We start from the raw sequence: 26,042 nt of genomic DNA, 5'->3' as shown, positions 1-26,042 counted from the left end.
TTTGTGGTTATTTTATTTAAAATCAATAGCATATACTATTCCTTTCTAAATGAAACAGAACTGCATTGAGTGCAGCTTTCCAACAACAGACTGAAAAGTAGAGCTCCATTTCCCCTATAGGCACAATCAATCAGATTCTATTTTTACAACATTTTGCATTTTTTAAATTTGCAGACCATGGGAAGAGCAATTTGCGTGGAGCCTCATTAGATGATGCAGAATGTCTATGGCCTAAGGAACTCATTGCATCTGGAAACAGCCAGACTTCCCATTCAAAGGCAGGCCGCAACATACCTCGGAGACACACTGTAGGAGGCCCTCGGAGTTCCAAAGAAATTCTGGCAATGCAGGCATCAGATATGGACAAGAAGAGAGAAGCTTTCTTGGAGCATCTAAAGCAAAAGTATCCCCATCATGCTACTGCAATAATGGGCCACCAGGAAAGATTGAGAGATCAGGTATGGAACATAAATGGAAGGAATTGTTGAATATTTGTGTGGGCTTTAAAAATAAACATCTATAAAAAAAAATTTGAGATACTTGGTGCCGACATCAATGTATGAGTGTCATGGAAAAAGGATACACCAATCAGGAAATTACTGATGATTCCACCCAGACATAGTCAGTGCCATCTAGTGACCAAACTATGTGATGGCATTGTCCATGCCATATTTAATTGCAAGGATAGATACTTTGTTATCCCTAAGGGAAGGTCTACTTGGATAGTGGTTAGCTATTAATGGAGCTGTTGCAGTGAACTTAATATGGAAGTCTTTGTGGTTTCAGAAGGTCAGTATAGAGCGTATGACTAGCAGAACTGTGTGATCCAGCCTTTGGTAGGCTGTGCATTTCTAGCTACACTCAAGAAAGAATATATATAGAACATTTTAGTATATGAGGGGGGTGTGTGTGTGTGTGTATACACATACACATATATACACACACACATAAATAAATATTATTCAATTGTTTGTGTGATTGTCTTAATCTGGTATGTGTGTTAAAGGTTATACAGTATGTTAATTATTTGTTCAATTTTATGTGTCGATTATTCATTAGATTTCTTCAATGTAAACTCATTGATTGTGTGACTCTTTGAGCCTTTAGCTATTCATGAGCAATTCCTTAAAGGATGGAAGAAAAATACACTAATTTCTGCAGAGCTGAGAATTGTTGGCTTTCAGGGTCTTTTAAGAATTGCTGTTTCTAGCTCAGTGCAAATATTAATTAGCAATATTTCACTGAATCCATCTTCTCTGGTCTCCTTTCAGATTTGAGACTTTCTCTGCTTAAGTGATATGTATCTCTCTTGGTTTATTAAACATGGTTTTTGAAGCTTAATGATGGTTGGCATAATATCTGAAGTGAAAAATAGGAAATTGTGGTTTCCAAGTAATACATTGGAAGAATTATAATAATTTGCAAATGTTATGCTTGCAAGTAATACATTACAAGTCATGATGTATTTCTAACACATTGGTTCTTGAGGGTAATAATGACACTATTTTGCAATGGTAATATCATTACTTTTTAAATAAGTGTAAATAGTATTATACATTGGACAGAATCCTGTTGCATATCTTTGCACTTGTTTAAACCAAATTAGATTCTGGAAGCATTTAGTTAAATCAAATTAAAACCTCCCGTTCCTCACATATTAGTTTACATGGCTCCCTAGGGCTGACTTTTGTCCTTGCAAAACCATTGGGATACTAGGGATGGGAGCCATTAATAGGAAAAAAAATCACTACCAGGTCACTACCATTGGAGTCTGGACTACCGCTCACAACCCCACACTAATTTTTCAAGTTTCAACTAAGCTCAGTATTATAATGACCAAACTTCCCTCCCTTGATCAGTATGCTGCAGCAGTGAGGGTCAAATTTCATCACTGTGCAATAGTGCTCATCAATGTATATTTATCACCACAGAGACGGAACACCCAGATCGAACAGATTTACCAAGACCTTGATTCCTATATTCAAAACCTTTTGATAACTAACGATGACCAAATGATAATTGGAGGTGATTTTAATGCCAGATTGGGTACAAATGACTTGGCTCTTTATGCTGCTTATAATTTATGCCCCCCTGATGGATTACACGTCCCCATAGTCACTAGGCGCCTCTTTAAAGATACCATCAGTAATTATGCAGGCCTTAATTTGGCACAGCTAGTTTATCAGCTTGACCTACATATATTAAATGGAAGTATTTCAGGTGACATACCAGAGGAATTCTCTTTCTGGTTGGGAACAAGGATGAGTACCATAGATTATGATTGTTAGCTGTAACATACTGAATACTGTCATCAATCTGGTGATCGACAGCAGGATTGATAGTGATCACCTGCCATTAAAATTGTACCTGAAGTTACAAGAACACCACACTCATATTGAGAAGGCCTTGCCTATGAATCCTGAGATGATACTGACCAACTCCAGGATCAAATGGTCAGGAAAGGGCTGAATTTATTTTACTAATCTTTTTAATAACAATCAGTTCTCTGAGATCCATTCCACCTTTCTCAAAGTGGGCCAAAGTAGCAACATAATTGCGCTGTATGAAACACTAATAAATAAACTAGTAGACTTAGCTGATTCAAATAACTCAACAAAAACCCATACTAACAAGTGCAGGTCCTATAACTGGTTTGATAAGGAGTGTGTTGATGCAAAAAACCCTGGTAATTTCAAAATTTAAACAAAATAAAAACAAAAACCCATCATCAAGGGAAGTGGAGGAACTGCTGCAACTTAAGAAAGGCTGTAAGAAATTAATTAAAGAGAGAAAAAGGAGAACTCAACAGATAGAATAGGAAAAAACTTATCAAGTAAAAAGCATTCCCCTCTACTGTTGCAATGCTCCCAAAGACTTCCCCAGGGCAAGCGGGGACTCTGAGGAGCTTCAGAACCTAAAATTGGGGCAGGGGGAAAGCTTTTAATTCATTTCAATTAAATATTTCTAGTATGCAGTCTGGGTTAGGCTGGTGTGAAGTTATGCCAGCAGGACTTTGCACATTGGCTGAAATCCTGTTGCTCAACTGTAGGTCTTGCAACAAGAATGATATTATCAGGTGCAGCTGTGCCTCAGCCATTTCAGAGCAGTAAAATAGTTCCTAGCTGCCGCCACCACCACCGCGATTTTGGGAAACCCTTTGAATCTCCTTCATCCTGGGGCAGCCTTTTGGAGACTTGGAACAGGAGAAGGGACAGTTCAAAGGCAGAAAATTGCTGCTACCAGGACTGCTGGCAGCACTTTTCCAGGTTTAAATCATTCTTCCTCCATTTTCATGGCTCCCTCAGGATCTCCAAGAGCTGAGGGAAGCTCTACGAAGGTTTTTGTTGCCCCAGTAGGACGCAGCATGGCTGCAGCAGATATCATCCCTGTTGCATGTTGTAAAGGATTTGCAACAGGATTTTAGCCATAGTTTCTTAAATTACTGGGGTCAAGGTTGTCTTGTAGGACAATGACAATGATGATGGTGGTGGTGATGATGATGATGATATATAACTTAAAAGTGACAGATTAATTACTAACCAAATACCCAAGTTCAAACATACAAAATTCACTACTCTTTACCAGATAGGAAAAATCTCTTTCTAGGGATTACGACTGACAGAATGCCTCATTGAACTACTGGATAGCTCAGTGAACTGCTGGATAACTCAGTGGGTTAAGGCAGTGGTCCTCAACCTTGGGCCTCCAGATGTTCTTGGACTTCAACTCCCAGAAATCCTGGCCAGCAGAGGTGGTGGTGAAGGCTTCTGGGAGCTGTAGTCCAAGAACATCTGGAGGCCCAGGGTTGAGGACCACTGGGTTAAGGCATCTGGCTGGGGAGCCAGAGGTTGGGAGTTCAATTCTCCACTGGGCCGCTTTGACAGGACTCGATGATGCATAGGTTCCTTTCTGGCTCTTCAGTTCTAAAATAATGAGTAACACATTCTGATGATCGCCTCACAAGTTAGAAGCATAACCATGAGTTTGCCACCCAGGGTGTTGTGTAACACCTGAGTTGTCAGCCCAGAGTTCTGGGCGTTGCTCCATCCCCAGATGCAACAACACTTAGTGAAAGAAGCTGAATCAGACATATATTTATAACCCATGGATTGTCCGTTGAGCTGTGGGTTTTGTTTCTTACTCTTTTGGAATGATGCAAGTCATTACGGATTCATTAATTGCCAATTAATTTCTCAGCTAAGCTGTAATCATAGAGGTGAATGGAATTGCTTGTCCCAGCTTGAGTAACTGGATTAAATCAACGGGATATTCAAAAGTGTTGAATGACCATATTCCCACTGTTTCATTGAACCTACTCTAGTTGGGACTTATAGTTATATTTAACTGATGGGTTTTGAATAGGACTTTCCTATTCCATGATAATGATCAATATGTTTTAGCCAGTTTTAAGCCTGAAGTCTGGTCATTTGCACTAGGTGTGTTTTGCATTTTAAAAAATCATGCTCTGAGTACAAATCAAAGTGCTTCAGGATAATGAGATCTAGTACTATGTCTATTTATTGTGGAAAGATCAGCTTTCCATTTTCCCCTGTTAACACTCCAGAGATGGAAGAAATATCCTCCAAAAGGAATCTTAAGTCTCATCTCATTTCATTTTGCTTTTGAGGTTTTGCCCAAATTTGAGAAGATATTTGGGGGGATGTCTGAAGGCAAAACAAAATGGGAGGAGCAAATGGACCAGGAGCTGGGAGAAAATAGCTGACATTTATCAACTTGAAAGGGAGTTAGCGAGTTCCATGTCCTTTTAGGTTTGTTTTCACAAAAATAGACCTTTATTCTGACTTTTAATGGCAGAGCTAGTTTTAGAAGAGAATGGAAAAGAAGGTCACTTCTTGTAAAATGAACAACATTGGAGAGGAGAGAAAGTATGGTGCCCCACCCCACCCCCATATTGTCAACCCTGTCCTCCTGTTTTAATAGCCATTGATATGGTCACAGAGAACTGGTTCTTGAGGGAAGGGACACACCTACAACAGGGAAGGTCCTCCTCCTTTTGAACCTGTTGATAAGGTCAGCCTGGCACACTGATGTAATGAGGTGTGATGTATATGAGTTATGACTTTTTCTGAGGGCAGATTCATACATCACGATTATAGCATGAATCAGTTTCAGGAAACATTGGTGTTGCACTAGCATTCCTTACAGGAAATGTAAGGTGTAAAATGTCATATACAAGACAGGTTAAAACACCAGTCCAGTTATATCTAGGAAAACTCACTATGCTAGATTTCTCAAACATATTGTCCTGGTGTTTACCTATATTTTGGGTGTGATGCCCATATGTTGTATGTGTGCTGTGGGAAATGTTGTTGTTAACAGTGTTATTTCCCACCATATTTATACCATATGGGGTTGCTGTCAGAATTTTGATTTCATGACAATTCTTATCAATCCCTTGGTACTACTAATCTTGCCTTTTAAACTTAACAAATTTAGATGGTTTCCTTGGTGCTTTCTTGATTGTGCTTGTTCTCTGCCTAATGAACTGTAGTTTCTGTGTGGGGAATGTAGGGTGGGTAGGTAAAGATAACACACAAATGGCTCTTCTTAAAAAGAATACTTATGAGATTACATCAGAAAACTTCTGAGATTAGATCTTTCCTGGGTCATGTAAATATTTAGTAGTGGAGATACTTGTAAACCAAGTTTTACTATGGAGACACTATACATTTTCTGACTTGATCCCCTTCTGAAACCAATAAACTACGGAAGGAATGCAGTAACTGCATTTGCTGTTGCTTGAAAAATGTGTCATACTTACTAATTTATTAAGACTGCAGTTTTGGGATTGCTTTCAAGGGAGCCAGTCCTACTGATTTGTAGTAGGGCTTGCTTCTGAGTAAACATGCACACACAGAGTCAAAAGAAAATCTCTTGTTTGTATGTTTTATTCATAATCAGGTTTAAGCTCTGTGTACAACGAGTATGTAAACTTTAGAGCAGCATAATTCCTCAAAGGGTCAGTCTGTGTTTATGATGTGTTTCCCTGTTATCATTCCTCCCCCTGATCAAAGTAGAGATGTATTAAAGAGAGTTTTTTTTTAAAAAAAAAAACTTCTCAGAGTGAGAATAATTTATTTCATAGAAACCTGTCATAAAATCAATTACATCTGATTCTTAATCTGTCATAACAGCCTATGACAGACAGTTCCTAGTTAATTTGCAATGTGTGAGAGGCAGAGTTAATGTTTAGGAGTAACTTGTTCAAGTAACAATTTTATTCTAATGTTATTTCCTTTTCAACTAGCAAATAACATCTGAATGTTGCTATAAAGATATTAGGGGGCAAGGCTTGTCTGAGGGATTTTAGAACTTGGTTTTTTTAACCTCAAAAATTTCAGGAACACATGAAGATTTGTATGTACTTTGAAAAAAAATGGTGTTATGTTAACACTTTTTTAAAAATAACATTCCAAGCTAGTGGTGCATGGTGTGTGGGATCTGCCCAACTTCTAAAGTTCAAAAGACCAGACAAATACTGTGTCTGAATGGAGGCTCAAATATGATTAGAGTCTTCGGACACAGAAGATTCCAGTTCTGAGGCAAAACATATACTGTTTGGCCCTCAGTGGCTCAGTTCCTGGAATTTGTGGTAAGTTGCCACAAGCAGCAACACTCTGAAACAGTGCTAAGTGCCCGAGGATGATACTACTACTACTACTACTACTACTACTACTACTACTACTACTACTACTACTACTACTACTACTACTAACAACAACAACAACAACAACAACAACAACAACAACAACAACAACAACAACAACAACAACAACAACAACAACAGGCCTTTTTACCTACAGCTTCAGTGAGATTGAGGGCTATGCTGGTGATAGTGTTGCTACCTGAAGGGTCTCCCAAGCCAGACAGGTCTCAGCTGAGAAACCAGACCATCAGTTATGATGAGAGGAAACAGACAGAAACAAGGACCACATCAGATGCTATAGCCCCTGGGCACCTGGTGACAAATGGGCTACAGGGCTCAGCAGACCCTGTAAATAAAGAAAGAATCTGTTGCCTGGTATTGTTTAAAACTTTGATTGGCATAGAGACATAAAGAAGCCCTGAAAGATATCTTCTGAAGGATTCTGGAGCCTGATAATAGACAGTAGTTGCTTTCACAGGGGAAATGGGCATAGCTGTCAATAAGGAGGTATAAACATGCAGCCTGAAGGCCGTCTGTGGATCTTAGGTTGCTTCCCAATGGTGACTTCAGAAGAGGAGGGATCAGGGAGGGGAAATGAAATGCTACTCCGGGAGGGGCACTTTGCCTTTTAAATAGTGTCCAGCATTCGCCTCTTCATATATTATGTAACATAACATTAGACTGTCGAATGGGGGCGAGTTGTAATGCCTTATCTTTAAAACCATTGCAGAAGGGAGCAATATTGGCCCATTCTGCCACCTTCATCCTTGTGCTGCTATGTTTTTCTGTGCCAAACAATGCTATCAGGTAACCATATATCATAGCTACATGCCAGCATAGATGGGCTCATAGTTGGCTGTAATAGGTGGAAATGGCTTTAAGGAGTAGAACAGAGTGAAGTACTCCAAGGAGGCATGTTGGGTTTTGCTCTTATCCCTTTCCTGCTTATTCCTTTTCATGTAACCTCCCCATTTCAGTTCTAGATGTGAATGGGGGGGTGTTATGAATACCTGTGGTCCTATATAATCTACTTAAGTCCTAAGCTTTGGGCATGATGGTCACAGCTCTCAATAAGATTGCAATAGGTAGACGCTCAAGGTCAGAAAGTCCAACCCATAGGCTTGATCCAGCATCCAGACTAAAAAATGTTGAAAGTTTTGACTAATGGAAAATTCAGCTTATTGGGAGATGGTTGTCATTTTTTCACCCAAAAGGCCATAAACAGTTGGGGGCAGGATTATCTGAATCTCCTTCCTTGTGAGCCTGCCCAGATTTTGGGATCTCCAACAGAGTTCCTTTTGTGTGTCTCATCATCCTGAGAGGCTAGGTTGGTAAAAACATAAGACAGGGTGTTCTCTGTGACACAAGGCTAGGCAACTTCTGTAGATGACCTTGGGGTTGTGTAGGACCACCAGTTTTGAACAAAGCAGCCGCCTTAGTGAGCAAAAGGGACTTCTTGAGGGTCAGTTTACAAAATGGAGGGAGTCAGACTGCATGTGCTTCATTAGCTGCACTTTGCCAAGCCGCACTGTGGAATTCTCTACTAAGGCAGTTCATACTGACTTGATCCTTGCTGAACTTCTGGCAGGTGGTCAAAACTACACTGTTCTGTCTGGCTGTTTTTTCTTCTTCTTTTTAATAGCTTTTAATTTCTCTTTTTCTAAAATCTCTAAAAGACTGCTTTAAAATGCATTTTACTGTACATTGCTTTGGGGGCCTTGTTGAGTAGAAAAGCAATTGATGAATTAAGAAATAATCTTGTCAGATAATTAAAATGTGGAAAATGTGAGTTTGAATGTAGAATGGAAGCAGATTCTACTGTAGGTCTGCAAGGAGATCCCTAGCTTGTAATCAGAGCTGAACATCAGCTTTATGATAATGTGATGTTCCCAGTGACTCATTTAGATGCTCTATCCATCCCATCTTTCTGTTTCATTACCTTAGTGTGTGGGTTGTATTCAGGGAGCTCATTTGGGAAGCCACCCTTTCTTCTACTGAGCAGTCTAATGGGACACAATCACATCTATTGTGATCCTTCTGGGAAGTAGCCAGGTAGAATGACAGGGAGAAGCTGTTGATGCTTCCCTTTTGCCCATATGAATGTTTTGCCTATTAATAGGGATTTGGACAGGCTCCAAAGAGACCATAAGAGTGCACACAGGTTTCTTTGTGTTCAGTGGGGCTTCCTCCAATGACAGGCTTCTGGATTGCGTGAGAGATTGCGTGAGAGATTGTTCGTAAAATTCGTCCTATATGTATGAATAATCAGATGAGGCAGATATGTTGTGGGTTTCATGTGTGCTTTTGGAAAAAGGTCCTTGTGCTATAAACAGTGGTAGAGTGGCCAGTTCTGAAGCACAGGGTCTCTTCAATATAGCCTTCATTGCCATGTCTCAAGGAGAGTTTAGAATGCAGCTGCTGCTTAAATACTGCTCCACGCAGCTCTTCAAGCATTCTCTGGGCAGTTCACAACATAATTATGCAGGCTACATATTTCCCCCCCCCACACACAAGCTGTGTGCTCAATTTACCAACTTTGGAAGGATGAAAGGCTGAGTCAATCTTGAGCTGGCTTCTTGAACCCATCTAGATTGAACTTAGGCCATGAGCAGTGTCTTGACTGCAGTACTGCAGTTTAACCACTGCACCATGATGCTCCTCTGCCAATCTTTATCAAAACCAGTTCTGGTGGTTTCCACCGGGAACTGGTCTTTTATGAGATTAATCACCCTTGGGGAGCTGTAACTAGCAGTTTTGGCGCCTGGAGATTCACTGCTCTTTTGGTTATTATTATTATTAATTAATATTTTTTTCGGTCATAGATTGACATATATGGGAAGGAAAGAGGAACAGGAAAAAACACCAGGATCTGACTGTACAATGGTTATGTTGATTCTTTCTGATTTGTATTTTCTCCTGCTTTGTTTGGGAGTAGGAAAGACACAGATGGAGGTAGTATGGGTGGATCAAGTTGCATACTTCTATCAACACATGCCAACAAGTGTGTTAGTTCCCTTCTAGCAGCCAGTGTATCAACCCTCTGGATTTCTGTACTCCGGTTCCTGCCCTAGTTATGCCTCTGTTGTACATTCAAGACAAAACCACTCCAAAAGATTTTGTATTACATTAGGGTTGGCTCAGTACAGCAGGTATTGCTCACTTTTGCCCCAGTTAACCATAAGGGATTCAGCTGAATTCAGAGTGAAAAATTAAGCCTGGGGCAAGCAGCACATTGTATCATAGTCAGGAGATCCCACTGCTTTGGTCCTCTGAGCCCTGACTCCGGTGGGAAAGGATTTTAAAAAGCCTGTATGTCTTTCTGACCCAGCATGAAGTAGGAAAGTGTTTCTAATAGGCATTTATAGAGTCAGCATCCAGTGCAAGAGCCCTTATCTAAACATCAGCCTCTGGGTACTATTATGATACAAACAATACACACTGACAGGTGTGGCTCTTATTGCAAAACTATCCCCCACAAACTTGAGGCAGGAGCTGTCAGGTCTTTCTGAAAAGGATAGTAGCAAAATTGTCGCACCTGGAGGAGGTTTTCCACCAGACTGGAGCAACGGAAGGTGTTTGGTTTTTCCCCCCGCTCCTTCTTATTCCCCAGAAGGGGAGAAATCCAACTTTTCTGCATGCTTGGAACAAGAAAGCCATGAATGTTGATGGTACAGAACTAAGTGTTTACAGAAAAGGAAGGAAGAGAAGCATAAAGAGAAGTGGGTGGAATTCCTGAAGGAAAGTCCCTGAACTGTGGAGAAAAAGCTTCTGAGGGTGGTGTCAAGTTTTCTGCACTGCGGGTAGGTCTGTTTAGACATATTTTTTCTGTTTGCAGCTTGGAAGAAAATAATAAATGATGAGTTATTGGTATTCAGTTCATTTTGCGACCTATGAGGCATAAAAATTGCACTACAGTTGTAATAGAATGAAGAATATTATCATTCCTTTTGTAATATAATTGTAATGGTGTTTCAGTTACTTTCCTGGGGGTATGTGGGCTTGTTATGTAGATGTGTTTTTGTACACACTGGTCATTATTTTGTGGGAGTCTTTTTTTTTTAAGGTAGTTATTTTAGTAACTTTTGAATAAAGTTAAATGTAAAAATAGGGACCAGAATAGTAACTAGCTGCTTTTCTTTTGGTCCGTGGATTGGTAACTGTGATTATTTATTTTAAAAAGAAAACAATTTGGATCCTGTTTCTCTCACATCCCTGTCTATTCTTGGGCAGCAATGGAGATTAGCAGCCAAATGGTACAGGAGGGAAAACAGTCAATCCGAAGAAGAATGTCTGTGAGTGCTTGCAGTGAAAAGCTGTTAAAAAGAGTTGAATTCCTTCCAACTAAAATGGGAGAAAGCTTCCAGGAGAAACCAGTTTTACAGGTTGTACTACCAAAAAAGGGATTATGGGTTCATTTTAAAAAAGAGAAATAATTGCAAAAGGAAACAGTGAACCAACCAAACGTCTGAAGCTGAAATATTTAAACCTGGCAAAATCTTATTTTTTTCAGCGCAACAGTTTTGATGCGTGTTTTGTTCTTTTTTTACTTTGCTGGACAGGGAGAGACAGATAACTACATAGCTCTCCACAACATGTTTAAGCGGAACAAAGCCTCATAAAGTTTCTCGGTTTCTTTTCGAAAGCAAAGAAGTGTATTCTATTTTTTAATAACTAGTCCTAACACCTGGTATTCCAGCATGCCTAGAAGCAGAGTTAAACATTTACCCAGAAAAAATGCTTAAATTGTGTTGTGCCCTCAGAAGCTGACAGGTTACTCCGCTGTGTAGGCTGGTGGGGTTAAAGTAACCATGGAGATTGATGATGTCATGCTTGGGAAAGCATGTCAAGACAGCGAATGGTAACATGTAGCTGTTCAAAGTTCCATAGGCTGGAAGGGTTTTTTATGCAAATGAAGAAGGGGGGGCTGAAGAAGTTGCAGTAGAGACATGGAAGGTGTTTTACCTGCGTGAATGGCAAGAGAATTTGCTAAAAGCTAAAGGCTTTTGGTGGCAACGGAGAAATGCTCACAATTTGTCTCCTGACTCTGGTGTCCTGCGATTAGGTAAACAGAGGTTTCCTTTTTCAGTTTGTCTTAGCTATAATGAAGCTGTTGATATGTACTTTGTTCCTTTGTTTTCTTGAGAGTAAGTACTGAATCAATAATTGGGGCTTCCTGGTAGGAAGTGCATGGACTCTTATCTCCCTCCCTCCCTCCCGCTTCCTCATCCTAGCACTTGATTTGAAAGATCAGCAAATTTTGAGTGATGAAATGAAGGGGAATGTGTATTATGAGCCACGCTTTGTATGAGCGTGGCTTTGGAGAAGAAACCCGAAATTGAAAAAAGTATTAATTGTATTAGTAGAAGCTTTCTTGCTTTGTGTATCTGCCTGTTGTTCAATCAAACTTAGCACTGCAAGTAGATTAAGATAACATTCGTCTAAGGTGAAAACGTTAGTTTTCTTTTCTTTTTTAACCATTTTGTGAAGAGCAAATCTGTAATGTCTGGCACAGTTCTAGACTACATTTTAGTACAAAGGCAGAAGAGGTTTCAAGCAAATCATTTCTCGTCCATCAACAAATTGCTTTTATACAAAGTCTTTGGGACTACAGATTCCAACGTTCCCCAACGGAGTGGCCACTTAGTGTACAGACTAGGGGATTCTGGAACTTGTCATCCAAAAGTAACTTTTCCAAGATCTGCTTTTACACTTAAATGAAATCTCCCTAATTTTTGCTGCCACCACACAATGAGCAGACTCCACCTTAGCTCTTACAATCTCAGCATCAAGGCAGGTAGCTTAGGTCGCCAATATGAGGTTTGAGAAATTAACGTCCTGGCAAAGACATTTAAAACGTAAATGATCAATTTAAACACACCTCTGAAATAAATGTGAGACAGAAGCATGAGAGAAACCTAGGTTGTTCCTTGAAACACATTGTGTACTCTCAACACAATTAAACAAAACAGAAACCAAAGATGTATAACCAACTCTTATTATTTTCTGTTCATTTGTAGTGCAGGCAAAAATAAATTTTGTAGCATAAAATACTAACAAATGGAAAGAGGAGTTTTGTTTTTTGTCTAGTGCAGTGAAATTCTATTTTGCTCGTATCACTTGTGACTAAACTGCTAGTATTATTTATTAATGGGACTTTATAAAATTAATTCCAAGTCTGTTGTTTTTTTCTTGCTCTTCTTGGTTAGAGGAAGAACAGATGCATTATGTGTTTAATATTAAAATATGTTGTATTGAACAATGTGTCAAACTAGAGGATTTGCATTAATTATGCTGATTACGGTTGATGAAGTGGAAGAGTGGGAAAGGATTGAAAAAATGATTTGGTGTTAATACTGTGGATAAATTTATGTTAGGTAGCCATATATATATATATATAGAAAAATAGCATTTGATTGCAGCAAGAATGTCTGATGAGTTCTGAATCAATAAATATTTACTAAGTGAATGGGAGTATGTGGTTGAAAGTTTTGTTGTTGGGGTCATGTTGCACTCACGCGAACACAGGCATATTGTATACCATAGTAGAGTCACACCCTCCCACAAGGCAGTTGTGTGAACGGAATGAAAAAAAAAAAGAAAATTTTGTCAGCCACTTTGAACTCAGAAGCATAAGCAGGATGGAAATGAATTAAATGCAGATAGGTAAATAGATTTGTTGTCAAGTGCCATCAAATCACCTTATAGCGATTCTTGTATGGTTTTCAATGTATGTGAGATACTTAAGGAGTAGTTTTGTCATTGCCGCTCCCCAGTGGGTTTTCATGGCCAAGTGGGGATTTGAACCCATGTCTCCTGAGTCCTAGATCACCACATCTACATTGGCTCTCACCCATATAGCTAGATATACAATCACTTTTGTATTCTGTCTAGTGCATATTCCCACCCACCCCTGAATTATAGAGATTTTGCCCTGAATAAGAGTCTGTTTCAGGAGTTCCTTTGTTATGACTGATAGCATCTTCTTGCTTCCTGCATTGTGGGTGCTGTATTCTGAAAGGAGGCATTAGATTGAATCATAATGATCTCCTGGCATTCTTTCATTTATAAAAGATGTAACCATGTTTCCATCCTTTGCTTTTTAAGTGACCTGACTCTGTCTTATTTTCTTACTTCCCATATCAGTAACTCATCCCATGGATTTTTTTAAAATTTGTTTTTAACTTTCCACTTACAGTAGATGTGTCTGTTGCAGGCTTGGATTAAGAACATTCAGAATCACTGCCAAGAACTAATTCCAGCATATTCACTCTAGGGGAAGAGCCAAGCAGAAAAGATGTGACTTGTTGGTCAGCTGCTTTTGTGCCACCTGGCCAGTCTTCAGTAGGCTGACAGAATACTTGTGGAAAGAGATCTGGTCCACTCCAATCTCTGAACAGACACAAACTGGTATGTTTCATTGTCCTGTCAAGTCTGCCAGGGAATCCAAGTTGTATATGATGAGTCTGATAGATCACACCACTTTCTTTTATGGGTCTTGGTGGCCAACAAGATGGTTGATCAATAAAGTGGTACTTTGTCATTAACAGAGACATGTAACACTTTCTGAGAACTTGTGTTGTCCTTCCTTTATATTAATGTTGATTGATAAAAATGCAAGGTCCTTATACACCACCAATCATCGTCTTCCAAAGACCCGTCTCATAGTCCTCCATACCCATTCACAGAATGGGTTGTCACATTTGGAGACTATTATAAATAAATGATGTCACACTTTCAGTCAAAGAAGCAGGTACTTCTGTAAAATATCCAGATGTGTGTGGGCATTTTGTAGCTTCTTGTGTCTTTAAGCCAGTTCCCAGAGCTTGGGCAAGATACATGTTTGAATTACAGAGTTCCAGTGGCTATGCTGTGAGGGATACTGCATGATTTGTAGTTTGAGAAGTCAGTTTTTCAAGCACTGATCTTTCTTACAAAAGCACGTACAGAAGAATTACATGGATGAAAACTGTAAGTTTTCAAATGGCTCAGACAGACCATGAACTGGATGTCCACGTAAGAGGACAGTTCCATAAAAAGGTTAAAATATGCTTTCCATGTGTTGACAGAGTCATAGTGAACTACAGGACACAAGAACACATGGGCCAGGAAATCTGCAGAACTTAGAAAAGTTCCTTTTTCAAACACAACTCCCAGAATCTTCTACCAGATTGGCTAATTATCATGTTGGCTATGTGGATTTTGGGAGCTGTCATCTAAAAATGTAATTTTCTAAGCTCTAACAGTTATTCAGAAGCTTATTGGAGTGGTCAACAGGATGTCTTTGGCAATGGTGATAATCTCCAGTGTATAACCATAGCGGCATGTTGGGAGCATATTATAGACCTCACTGGTAAACAATGCCTCAACAAAATTATCTGTGCAAAGCCAGCAGAAAATAGCTTTGCACTGTGCTCATCTGAAAAGTAGCAGAAATTTAAGCCAGCTTTGATCTCTGAATACATTGTATGTTGGAACTGTAATCTTTACTAATAGGAATGTTTGGAGCAGGAGAAGCCTATAAATAAGATTTTGTTCCTTGAAGCAGACAGCCCCTCTCAAGTTATCATGTCTGCACCTGCAAGATACTGGGGCAGAAGAAAACCATTTGCTCCTTCTGAACTTTGCAGACAGCGTATCTGTTTAGCTGCATTGGTGAAAGTCGGAATTCCATTGGCTTGAGACTGGGGAATTCTGATAATGGGCAATACATTCACATTGGATAAAAGCAATGTAAACAATGTTGCATGCAATTGTCTGAGCAGGAAAGCCTTTTTGTTCATACATTTTTCAGAACAAAAGCCAGCTGAACTGGACACACCTGGTCAGTTAGTTCCATTGAATTTTAATCCTGAAATTTTAAACCCTCTTTTCACAGAACTGTTTAGGAGAGCAAAAGTAAACAATCCGGGCAAATCTCTTGTTGAAAGGGTTTCCAGTTTTCTTTCTTTTTGGTGAATACACTTGCTGAAACAACACAACAGCGGGGTGGGGGTGGGGACACCCTATAGTCATTGCTTGCAAATCTTGTACTATACATCCTCTTGACTCCTATACTTAGTCTCCACTTTCTCATTCAATTGCAATAATGCAGTTAAGTTTGTCAGTGGGAGTTTTTGTATCTTGGTACACCTAACAAGGGCTTTGATGTGGCTGAAGGATGGAAGCAGTTCTGTTTATTTGCACCCCAGGAAACACACCCTTTGCAGTTTGCGTGTGGTCTTTCTTTGGTCTGTCCTTTCGCACTTGCAATCCAATTTCACAGTAATTTGTTAAAAAAAAAACCCTCCACTTTTGATTTTGCTTTCTCCTGCCTAGGGAATGGAAATCTACCATGACCTATCCTGTAGGCTGATCCTGCACAAAACCTCATACTTTTTCCTTTAGCTTGACCCTGTGGTTTGATTCACAGAGAAGTTGCTTGAGAACACTTAAAAAGAATACCTCTAGGTTAAGAACTTAATGATGTGAAGATGGGGATGTCATGAGTTCATAGAAGATAATGTTATAATAATAATCTAATAATAAGCTTTGAACTTCACAGCTGGAAGGAACCCAGTGGATCATTGAATCCAGCCTTGTCAGAAAAGCACAGTGAGGAATCAAATTCCCATCCTCTGCCCCCACAACCAGATTACTAAACCACTGATCTATCCAGCAGTTCTAATGATGTTGGTACTTCAAAGTCAGGCAGACCTTAATTTAGGCTTAGTTTAGAATCTACTTTGAAGTCTATTGTGTCTTGCTTTATAGAAGACAATCCTCTGTTTGAAGGGTTGTCAAGTTCAAGGTTTCCCTCTATTGGAAGGGCTTTGCAGTCTAAGACTACTTTAAAAATAAAGAGCTATAAGATGGGAGAACTGCTGAGCCTTGGAATTGCACACCCACAGTTAGTCTCTGCAGAGCACACAAGGTCAGCCCATCATAGTCTTCTCCATTGTGATGAGATGTGTTGCGTTTCTATACAGATGGTAGTGTTTCCTCCTTAAATATACATGTGCTTATGCACATTGAATGCAAATATTTCCTCTTTATGGAGGAGCAATGCATAAATGAGTCTCTACCAATGGTCTCTCTAATTTCCAACCCCACTGGGCATGGCTTTGCCCCTCACACATGCGTTTCCGTCCTCTTGGGGTTCCATCACAACAGGCGCACACCTTAGGGGGCACCTTGGCCTACTTGTTTTTTTTTTCATTATTATAGATACCCAATACTGTCTTTATTGTAGATACCAGTACTGTCTGATGGTGCAATGGTAGGTTCAAAGAACTGAAGTTATCTGTAGCTGTTCTATCATCCCTTCTGCTCTTATTGTTCTTTCTGATCAGGTCTTGCTCTAAATCACTAGCAAGGATGCTGTTTCTCTGTGGGAGACAAATATGTATTTTTGCAGGAAAGATTAGATCCAGTCACCCAAATAATCTTATCTAGTTATGTTGGCATAGCACAAACGGCATAACATTTTGGAGGTAACCATAGAATCATCATAGGGTTGGAAGGGACCTTGGAGGTCTTCTAGTCCAACTCCCTGCCCAAGGCAGGAGACCTCATCCCATCCCGGAAAGATAGCTGTCTAATCTTTTCTTGTTGCATGTGTGTTAAGTGTGCATAAGTACAAATGGATTTCAGTATTTTTATTATTATTATTATTATTGTTGTTGTTGTTGTTGTTGTTGTTGTTGCTGACATGCATGTGTACAGGAGAGAATGAATGTGGGTGGCTGCAGTCAATTTTTGCTGTGACACTGTCCAAAGCAGGCATGCTTCCCATGGAATGTCACCCTCATACTGAAAAATGTTTACCATTCCTGCTTGCTACTGTAATACATTGGTTTTCAACAAAAAAGCAAAAAAGCAAAGCGTGCTGCTTATATACCGCCCCATAGCGCTTCAAGCACTCTCTGGGCGGTTTACAATTTAATTATGCAGGCTACACATTGCTCCCCCCCCCAGCGAGCTGGGTACTCATTTTACCGGCCTCGGAAGGATAGAAGGCTGAGTCAACCTTGAGCCGGCTACCTGGGATTTGAACCCCAAGTCGTGAGCACAGTTTTAGCTGCAGTACAGCGGTTTAACCACTGCGCCACGAGGCTCAGTGGAACATGTAGGTTCAGGTGTCATCTAGATGCACACAGGGTTTTCAGAACATAGCTCAGTGGTATAGTATCTGGCTGTGAAGCCAGAGGTTGGGAATTTGATTCCCCACTGTGCCTCCTGGGGTAAAAATCATCTTCTATGGCCTTTGGCCAGCTGCACAGCTCCAGGATGCTCCCAGAAGAAGGGAATGGTAAACTTCTGAGTATCCTCTACCTAGAAAACCCTGGAAAGGGCCACCATAAGTCAAAATTAACTGGAATAACATGGTTATTATTATCATAAGACTTCACTTGTTTCCTGCAAGTGCAATGTGCTATCTCCTATCAGCCTTGCATGCCATGGGATATTCATCAGTTTTCTTTTGCCAATTGAGGAGTACTTTCAATATTTAGTCATTTGGCTAAACTCTCCTCCTCACCACCAGCACTACAAATGATCAATATTGCCTTTATGGATATAAAGCCCTCTCCCTTATTTTTGTTATGGTGGAATTTAGGTTAGGTGGAATAAAAGTGTTTGGTGAGACATCACATAGGGGAAAGTGGAGAGCCAATGATGGGTTGGGTGCACAGACCTGGGTACAGAGAGCCTTAGAAACTCTGTTAGCATTCCCATATTCAATGTTCTTTAATGAAACTGCTTATGTTTTGGGTTTCTGTATGCATACACTTCTTCCTTCCAACATGCTATGCCTGTGTTTAACCCTGTATGTTTTACTTGGTGATCTCTCACTGTCAAGTCAGTAACCAGAATGATCCCCTGCCTGACAGCTACATTGTGGCTCTCTCAACTTGTGTGCTTTGCACTCACTTCTTTGCACATGGGGTTGCAAGAAATTATCTGTCTACTCTGCTTATTTTAGACTGGTGCTATTTTTAGTGTTGCCCATCTGTTGTATTAAGAAATAAATTGCGTGCAGAAGAAACAAATATTTGACTCTGGCTAGAATGTGTTAGAATAAGCATTGCTTTTAAACTGAAGGTTATATAAATAATTATTTTAATATCATTAACTGGTTCATTGGGGAAGCTCAGAGTTGGTGATGGGGAAAATAAAAGCGGTTGCTTGGCTTTGGTGTGTAGGAAAGCTGTCTTTTAAACATGAGAGAACGCTTAAGTATCCAATTGTGATAAAAAGAGAGTAAGTGGAGTTATTTGACAATTGCCACTTACTGTAAAGCTTTAAAATACATGTTAGGAGTAGCTCTGCATATCAGAGCAAATCCCTCCATTTCTTCCCTTCTGAAAGAACATTTTAAATAACACAGAGATGTTTAATGTTAATCCACTTGTGGTATGATTTAACGGTGCATGTTTTTCTGAAAGGGGCTTCATATCACATTAAGAATTATGCAGAAGAGCTTCCCTGCTTGCTATTTTTTGAAAAACATTTTTGCTACTATATTTTGTTTTGTTGGGAAACAGAAAATGGCAACATGTGTTAACAGCTGTTGGTCGGGATGAGATGCTTGTATATTAAGCCCAGGCAACAACTGCAGCTTTATATTATAGACACATCTATCAGCACAACTACACTTAGTAATGAATAGAGTATTTTATTAAACTTTTCAAGGTGCCCCTTTTCCCCGTTGTTGAAAGTGATGTGGTTGTCATGGGGGGAGGGGAGGCTTTCCATTAATGGCAACCTAATTTAGAAATGCTAGCCATTTTGAGCAACTAAAAGACCAAACGACATGTTCAGGCTCTGGAAAAGTTATGTTTTACAATGACAGCTCCAAGAATCTTCCTTCATGGCAAAGGGATGCTGCCTTTGTTGAATAATGGTGAGCTATTGGCTTGTGCATAGCTCAGAGTGCAAACTGTTTGCATCTGTTTTTTAAAAGCAAATCCAGCAATGCCGGTAAGATGTGGCAGACAGAGGTAGCAAAAGTTACTTTGTTTGCACAGCAGTGGTTATGGTCAGAGCTGGCCTGATGTTGGAGTTCTAATTTGTAGTAGCTGTTGGCCGGCCATACCAGTGATGAGGCATAATGTGAGTTGTAATCAGTAGCCCATGGAGAGCTACAAGTGCCACATTCCTGACTGATGTCGATGTATCCATACTTGCATAGAGGATGGGGTGAGGGGCGCCCTCATAATCATCTGGGCCACTTCCATGCATCTTGCCCTCAACACTGGAAGCATGAAACATCACACTCCATATTTTGTGCAGTTTTTAGAGTTCAAGATTCAAGTGTAATTTTTCAGACCATTCCAATATAACTCTTGTTGACATTTAGCACTGATGAGCACTGTATGAACTACTGAAAGTGGCTGGATCTCAGAAACCATGCAACTTTTGTTTATTGGAAAGCAAGTTACTAGGTCTCATGATTCTTAGCAGAGATTGACAGCATCATGATGTATATCTGGCAAAGCAGGCCCTTTATTTAGCTTGTGGCTAATGTTACAATAACTATTGTTATTATGGTGCCGCGAGATAGTTTGTTACTTTTGCTCTAGAGGATTAAGAGGGCTACTGCACTGGGCAATGTTTGAAAGGCTCAGTAGACAGAAAGCTGAGAGGTGCCATGAGACCAATTCTTCATTTTTTGCAGCTGTTGAGATGGGACTTCAATGCCAAGTTGTTCGTGTAAATTATGTTAATGATGTGCAAACAGAATATGCAATTAAGCTGCAGATCTTTGACTCCTTTTATGTTTATACCATGTCATACAAAATTGTCTGCCTCTGCACTAGAGCATAAAAAGAAAAACTTTCATTGACAGCCCTAATTTAATTGTTGAAAACCCATTTTGCCACATGAGCCCTCCCTCCCACCTAGGTCTTCTTAGCTGCCTTGACTGTAATTGCAAAGAGGAGGGGGAATAGGAGACTGTACTCTCTGGCCCTGTCCTTTTCCATGTTGGTTGAGTATGAATGAAGCGTGGAATCTAACCTCTCTGCGCAGATTCTCCATGCATTTTACGACCCTGTGTTGTTAGGCTTCTAAACCATGCAAGTAGCTTTATAAAGAGCTTAGACTATCTACCTTTTGGATTATGCTACTTAGAATACCCAAGTCAATGTGGTTAATGCCCATGCCGACTGAAAGATTCTGGCATTGTTGCCTAATAGGGGACATTTGCAAAGCAGTGCATCCAGTTGAGTTACACTGGGCCTCTTTAAGTACTGTATGACAAGTTCTGTTTCATCAGGTTTTTAAAAATTTGATTTCTTACTGACTCCAGGGTTTTGGGGTTTTTTTAGCAGCTTTTGTAGTGTGGCTACGAAGAGAGCAAGGGGTATCAGTAATAAAGTAGCTTGTTTAATCTCACCCCAGCTTTCTATTGTTGCTTAAAGCCTTCTTTCCCTTGTGTGATGTGGATCATTAAGGAGCCACAAAGCTTAAGTAAGATGGTATCTTAATGAGGGACATAACAAAAGTTCTCCCATTTTCTCATCCTTGATGAAATCATCAAGATACCATTGAAAAAACTGTCAACTGTGGTAAGATTGTTCACTTCTGGAAGGAATGAAAAAGACCAGTTTTTGGGTGGAGTGGGGTGGTGTTGGTTGTTTTTTGTTTTATTTTTGTTAGGAGCATTGTTAGCAAAAAAAAAAACACACAAAAACACTGTGTGCACAAATATGCATTTTGTGCCTTAAAAACCTTGTTTTCCACACAATGTCCAGTGGTTTCTGTGCAAAATATAAAGGGTTTCTTTTGCCCCCAACATGAGGGAGGTGCTTCTTTTCTATAAAAGACATTTTTACGCAAAATACCTTTAATGACAGGGTTGTGAAAAAAGAGGCCTGAAATGCAAATATTACACAAAAAGTGTTATAATCTAGCTGGGAATGAAAGAAATAACATTTTTCATCTTTACCTGTGAAAAATGAAATAAATGAAAGTTTACATCCCTAGTATTTACCGACACAAGAAAGATTACTTCACTTTTAGGTATTATTAGCACACATACCATCAGTACTGACTGTATCTTGCAGAATTCAATTAAACATTCATATGTGAAGGGGGAATTATAATATTATCAGTTTTTGTTCTGCAAGCATCTCTAGTTCTTAAGTAAGAACAGATATGCAGATGTTTGATGGGTAGTAGGTCCTGGTTTGGGGCAGAGTTGGATTAGATTGCCTTTTGTGCTATTTCCTAATCACCGAGCAGGGGGTTGGATTTGATGGTCTTATAGGCCCTTCCAACTTCATTATTCTATGATTCTATAATTAAAGCACACAGTTGGAATGACTTTTCTTGGTCCAGTTTGTGTATGATGTCTGAATTTCTGAGTTTACTTTATTGTCATTGTACTTCCGTACAACAAAATTAAATGCCATCTCCAGTACACATAATAATAAAACACCCAAGAACATAGCATCCATAACATGAAAACATAGCACATTACACATGAAACACATCCCTGTCGTTCACATCCACATCCTTCACAGTCAATTTCCGATTGCACAACACATTAATATTGCACTATACAGTGGAATTCAGTATAGCTGCAGCTTTGGGATAGAAACTGTTTTTCAACCTATTTGTCTTTGTTTTAATTATCCTATACCACCTACCAGATGGTAACAATTGAAATAGGGAATGGCCTGGGTGTGATGGATCTTTGAGAATATTTTGGGCTTTCTTAAGACAGCGGGAATTATAGAGTTCTTCCAAAGAGGGAAGAGGGCAGCCAATGATCCTCTGGGCCATTGTAATAATCCTCTGGAACGTTTTCCTATCTGCCATTGTACAGTTAGCAAACCATATACCAGAGCAATGGGTTAAAATACTCTCTATGATACAGTGGTAGAAGGTTACCAGCAGTTTTCCATTCAGTTGTTGTCTCCTGAGAAGTCTCCTCAGGTAATATAGTCTCTGCTGGGCCCTCTTAACCACTGCTGCAATATGAGCACCCCAGGACAGGTCCTCCTTGATGATAACACCTAGAAACTTAAAACTGGTTACCCGTTCCACTTGCTGTCCACTTATAACCAAGGGCTGAATATCTGATTTATTTCTTCTATAGTCTACTATAAACTGCTTGGGTTTCTTGATGTTAAGGGTCAAGTTGACACCTTCACACCATGAGAGCAGTCGATTCACCTCATCTTGATAGGCTAACTCATCCCCTTCAGAAATAAGTCCTACCGCTGTTGTATTGTCTGCAAATTTGGTAATAATATTATTTTGATGCATGGGTGTGCAATCTTATGTATACAGTAAAGGGCTGAACACACATCCTTGTGGTGTTCCAGTGTTAAGAATGAGAGCTAAGGAGGAGTAATTCCCCAATCTAACCCTCTGGGAACGGCCAGATAGAAAATCCATAATCTAAGAACAAATTGAATGTGAAAACCCAAGCTCTGTGAGCTTGGACACCAATCTATATCGAAGGATTGTGTTAAATGCGGAACTAAAGTCCACACAAAGCATCCTCACATAGGTCCCTCACCTTTCTAGGTGCTACAGGAAACCCAGAGTTAGAACATCATCACCAAGAGATGGATATGTTCTTTCGATTTCACTTTTTTATAGTTTGGCTGTAGGCCGCATACTGTCATCAAGCCAGAATTTGGAAAAAATATATATATATTTTTTGAACTACAGCTCCCAGAATCCTTCGGTCAATATGATGATGGTCTAAGAAAAATGATGGTGGCAACAGTTAGCATGAACTCCTTAAATGAGGGAAATCCCTTGATGTCAAGAGTGGCGAACTTCGTCCCAGTTGGATAGCATGAAGCCTTTGCTCCCTTACTTCTGAACTTTTAGAGATGTCCAAATTGGACTTTTTTTAAAAAAAATTGTTTGCTTGTTTGAATCCTTTCTTTATTCTTCCCTGTGGTTAGAGACAGTTTGTCTTTGTCACAGAATCTGGTGGGTACACCTGCATTCATTTTAACCACACCCAAAGGTAGCTCGGCAAGCCAAGCCATGAAAAACCGGTATTTTCTATTTGTGAATCATATCTACACCCTAATGTGCCAGACTATTTGCTTGCAGCTCTGCCTCGGTGCACATACCATGTGTAGAAGGGGTGAGGACTATCTTTGGACATCTATGATGCTGCTTTGAGGTGGTTTCCTCAAAGGTTTCAGAACCTTGATTACGGAGCACAAGAATATGGACTCAGAAGAAGGTTGCTGTTCATGTTCTCAACCAAAAGGGCTACGGAGAAAAAGGAGCTTTTCATCTCTCTGCTGTTCGTGTGGTGTGTACAAAATTAACCAGGTACAACAGGAATGCTTTATTGTTTTGCTTGAGATTTGCAGTTGTGTCATTTAGCTCCCAGATGCTATATGTGACTATGCAAGAAGAGGTCATTTCTTCGTACATGTGTGACTGAAAATGGGGAAAGCAGCATTGTTTGAGAGTTTTGCTTCAGAGTGTTGACTGTTTCGTAAATGTCTAGTAATTTGAATCAGAGCTGCCCAGTCTACAGGAGAGTAAATAACTTTGTGTTGATATATGTGTGCTGAATATCGAATCTTGTTATCTTCAAAAACAAATGCATGTTTCTTTTAAAATCATCATTAAAACTGTGGTATGAGCTTAGTGCTAATTTTCTGTAAGTTGTAAAGCAACCGATAGAGTGTGGACTTCTTTTGCATCTGGTAGGTTACAAGAAAGGCAGAAAAACTGCAAAGCAGGACCCTCCCACCATCCTTGTCAATGAGATCAGTGGCATCTAACACCCAGGCTATAAATCATATACACGTAAATTAGGATTATAATGAAGATATAGTCCTATATACCATTTCTCCTCTGGCTGTTTGTCTTGTTGTTTGGAAAGAATGCTCCTCTTCTCTGCAACATTTGAAAAATGGCTGGAGGAAGCAATAGAATGGAGATAGAGATAGTTCTGAATGCAAGTCTAACCTTTTTCAGTCACAACTCCCATTCCTGAAACACATGAACTAAAGCATTTGAGCTGTTGGGATGTCCCACCCCGACATAGCTCTATCTGCAGATACAAGGTTAGAGGAGCAGTGGCTGTAGACACAGCAAGGAGATCCAGCAATGTACTTTCATTTTAAAACTGAACACAGCATGTTTAATCTTGAAAACCAAGCACTACACGTTTAATCTTGAAAAGAGAACCTTGCATGTTAACTCTCAGTTCTTTAAAAGCCTGCCACTACTGAGTTGTTAAATGTTTCTGTAAATAACCACAAATAATTTATACAGTTAGTTTACTTTGATGCATAGTTCTTTACAAAACTCATTTCATTCATTGATTAAAACAGATTGTTACTGCGCCCATGTACAATTTGCCCAGGGTACATGACTGAATTGGATTTAGAACTTTCATCTCACCCCAATCCACATTTTTTGCAGTGTGCAAAGAGTTTCTTGGTTGGATCATAACAATGTCTTTAATTAATCCACCATTCTGTTCTCAGCGGGAAGGAGAAAAAATACACCCAGGCTCAAATTGTAGACTTCTTCAGGACAACATCTTTTGATTATTGTTTGCCCTAACACTACTGTACAAGATCTCAGATGAACTATTTCTACACTACGCACTTGGAGAAGTTGATACTATTTCCACTTTCGAAGCTCCATGCTATGCAATCTTGGGATCTGCAGTTTGCAATTTGGTGAGCTCTAGCACACTCTCCTCCAATGCAGCACAGAATTCCAGTCTACAGATCCTAGGGATCCATTGGATGCAGCAATGGCAGATAACCTGCCGTAACTATGTAGGCAGATATATTAATAACAGTTGCTCTTGGTAAACAATTGGTAAATGCATGTACATATTTATTATGTCATCTTCCTAGAAATCCACTATAAAATCTCAAATTGGCTTAGCTCTTAATAGAGGCTGTTCTAATAAATTCAGCACAAATCGTCCTATAATCCACTTTAAGATTATAACAAACTTCAGGCATTAGAACCTTTATGTGCTGTTTTTCCCCCTCTCCCCACTTTTTTTGGGCTTAAATGGCCTACTAGAAGAAAAATCCCAGATAACTTGAAATTTTGCCCATGCCGTCATAATTTTCTTCATTTTAATGAAAGTACTCCCTCCTGTGGGGTTTGGATTAATCCAGTACAGGAGATATCCTTCATTGGTAATGTGATTGCAGTGCTTCAGAGTCAAGAATGAAATTTCAGAAACACCTTGTAGCTAACCAATTAAGATGAAAAGACTTCAGCTATGCAGAAGAGCAACTACTAATGAAGGAAACAAAAGTTGGATTTGTTATATAATTTATCATAATGATAGAATATTGGTGGGACATCTCCTCTTTCAAAATCCTCTTTAATTGGAATAATGAGAGATTGAGTTGGAAGGGAAAGGAGAACTGTCTGC

The 26,042-nt window shown here is 39.6% G+C and overlaps 1 protein-coding gene across 11 annotated transcripts in view; it reads left to right on the top strand.

Moving 5' to 3' along the window:
- KIAA1217 (KIAA1217 ortholog) overlaps window positions 1-26,042 on the top strand; it is a 412,653-nt gene that overhangs the window by 207,694 nt on the left and 178,917 nt on the right. For 9 of the 11 annotated variants that reach the window (XM_020801609.3, XM_073003054.2, XM_020801618.3 and 6 more), the window contains one exon: window positions 175-458. In XM_020801609.3, coding sequence (XP_020657268.3) covers window positions 175-458 — 284 coding nt within the window. Of the gene's footprint in view, window positions 1-174; window positions 459-10,179; window positions 10,468-11,591; window positions 11,730-26,042 lie in introns of those variants that run through there. The other 2 variants (XM_020801634.3, XM_020801651.3) reach the window with 2 other exon arrangements.

The sequence above is a fragment of the Pogona vitticeps genome, chromosome 6 (assembly GCF_051106095.1).
Source record: "Pogona vitticeps strain Pit_001003342236 chromosome 6, PviZW2.1, whole genome shotgun sequence".
In the NCBI taxonomy this organism is placed as follows: domain Eukaryota; kingdom Metazoa; phylum Chordata; class Lepidosauria; order Squamata; family Agamidae; genus Pogona; species Pogona vitticeps.
This window is presented reverse-complemented; position numbering and strand designations above follow the sequence as displayed.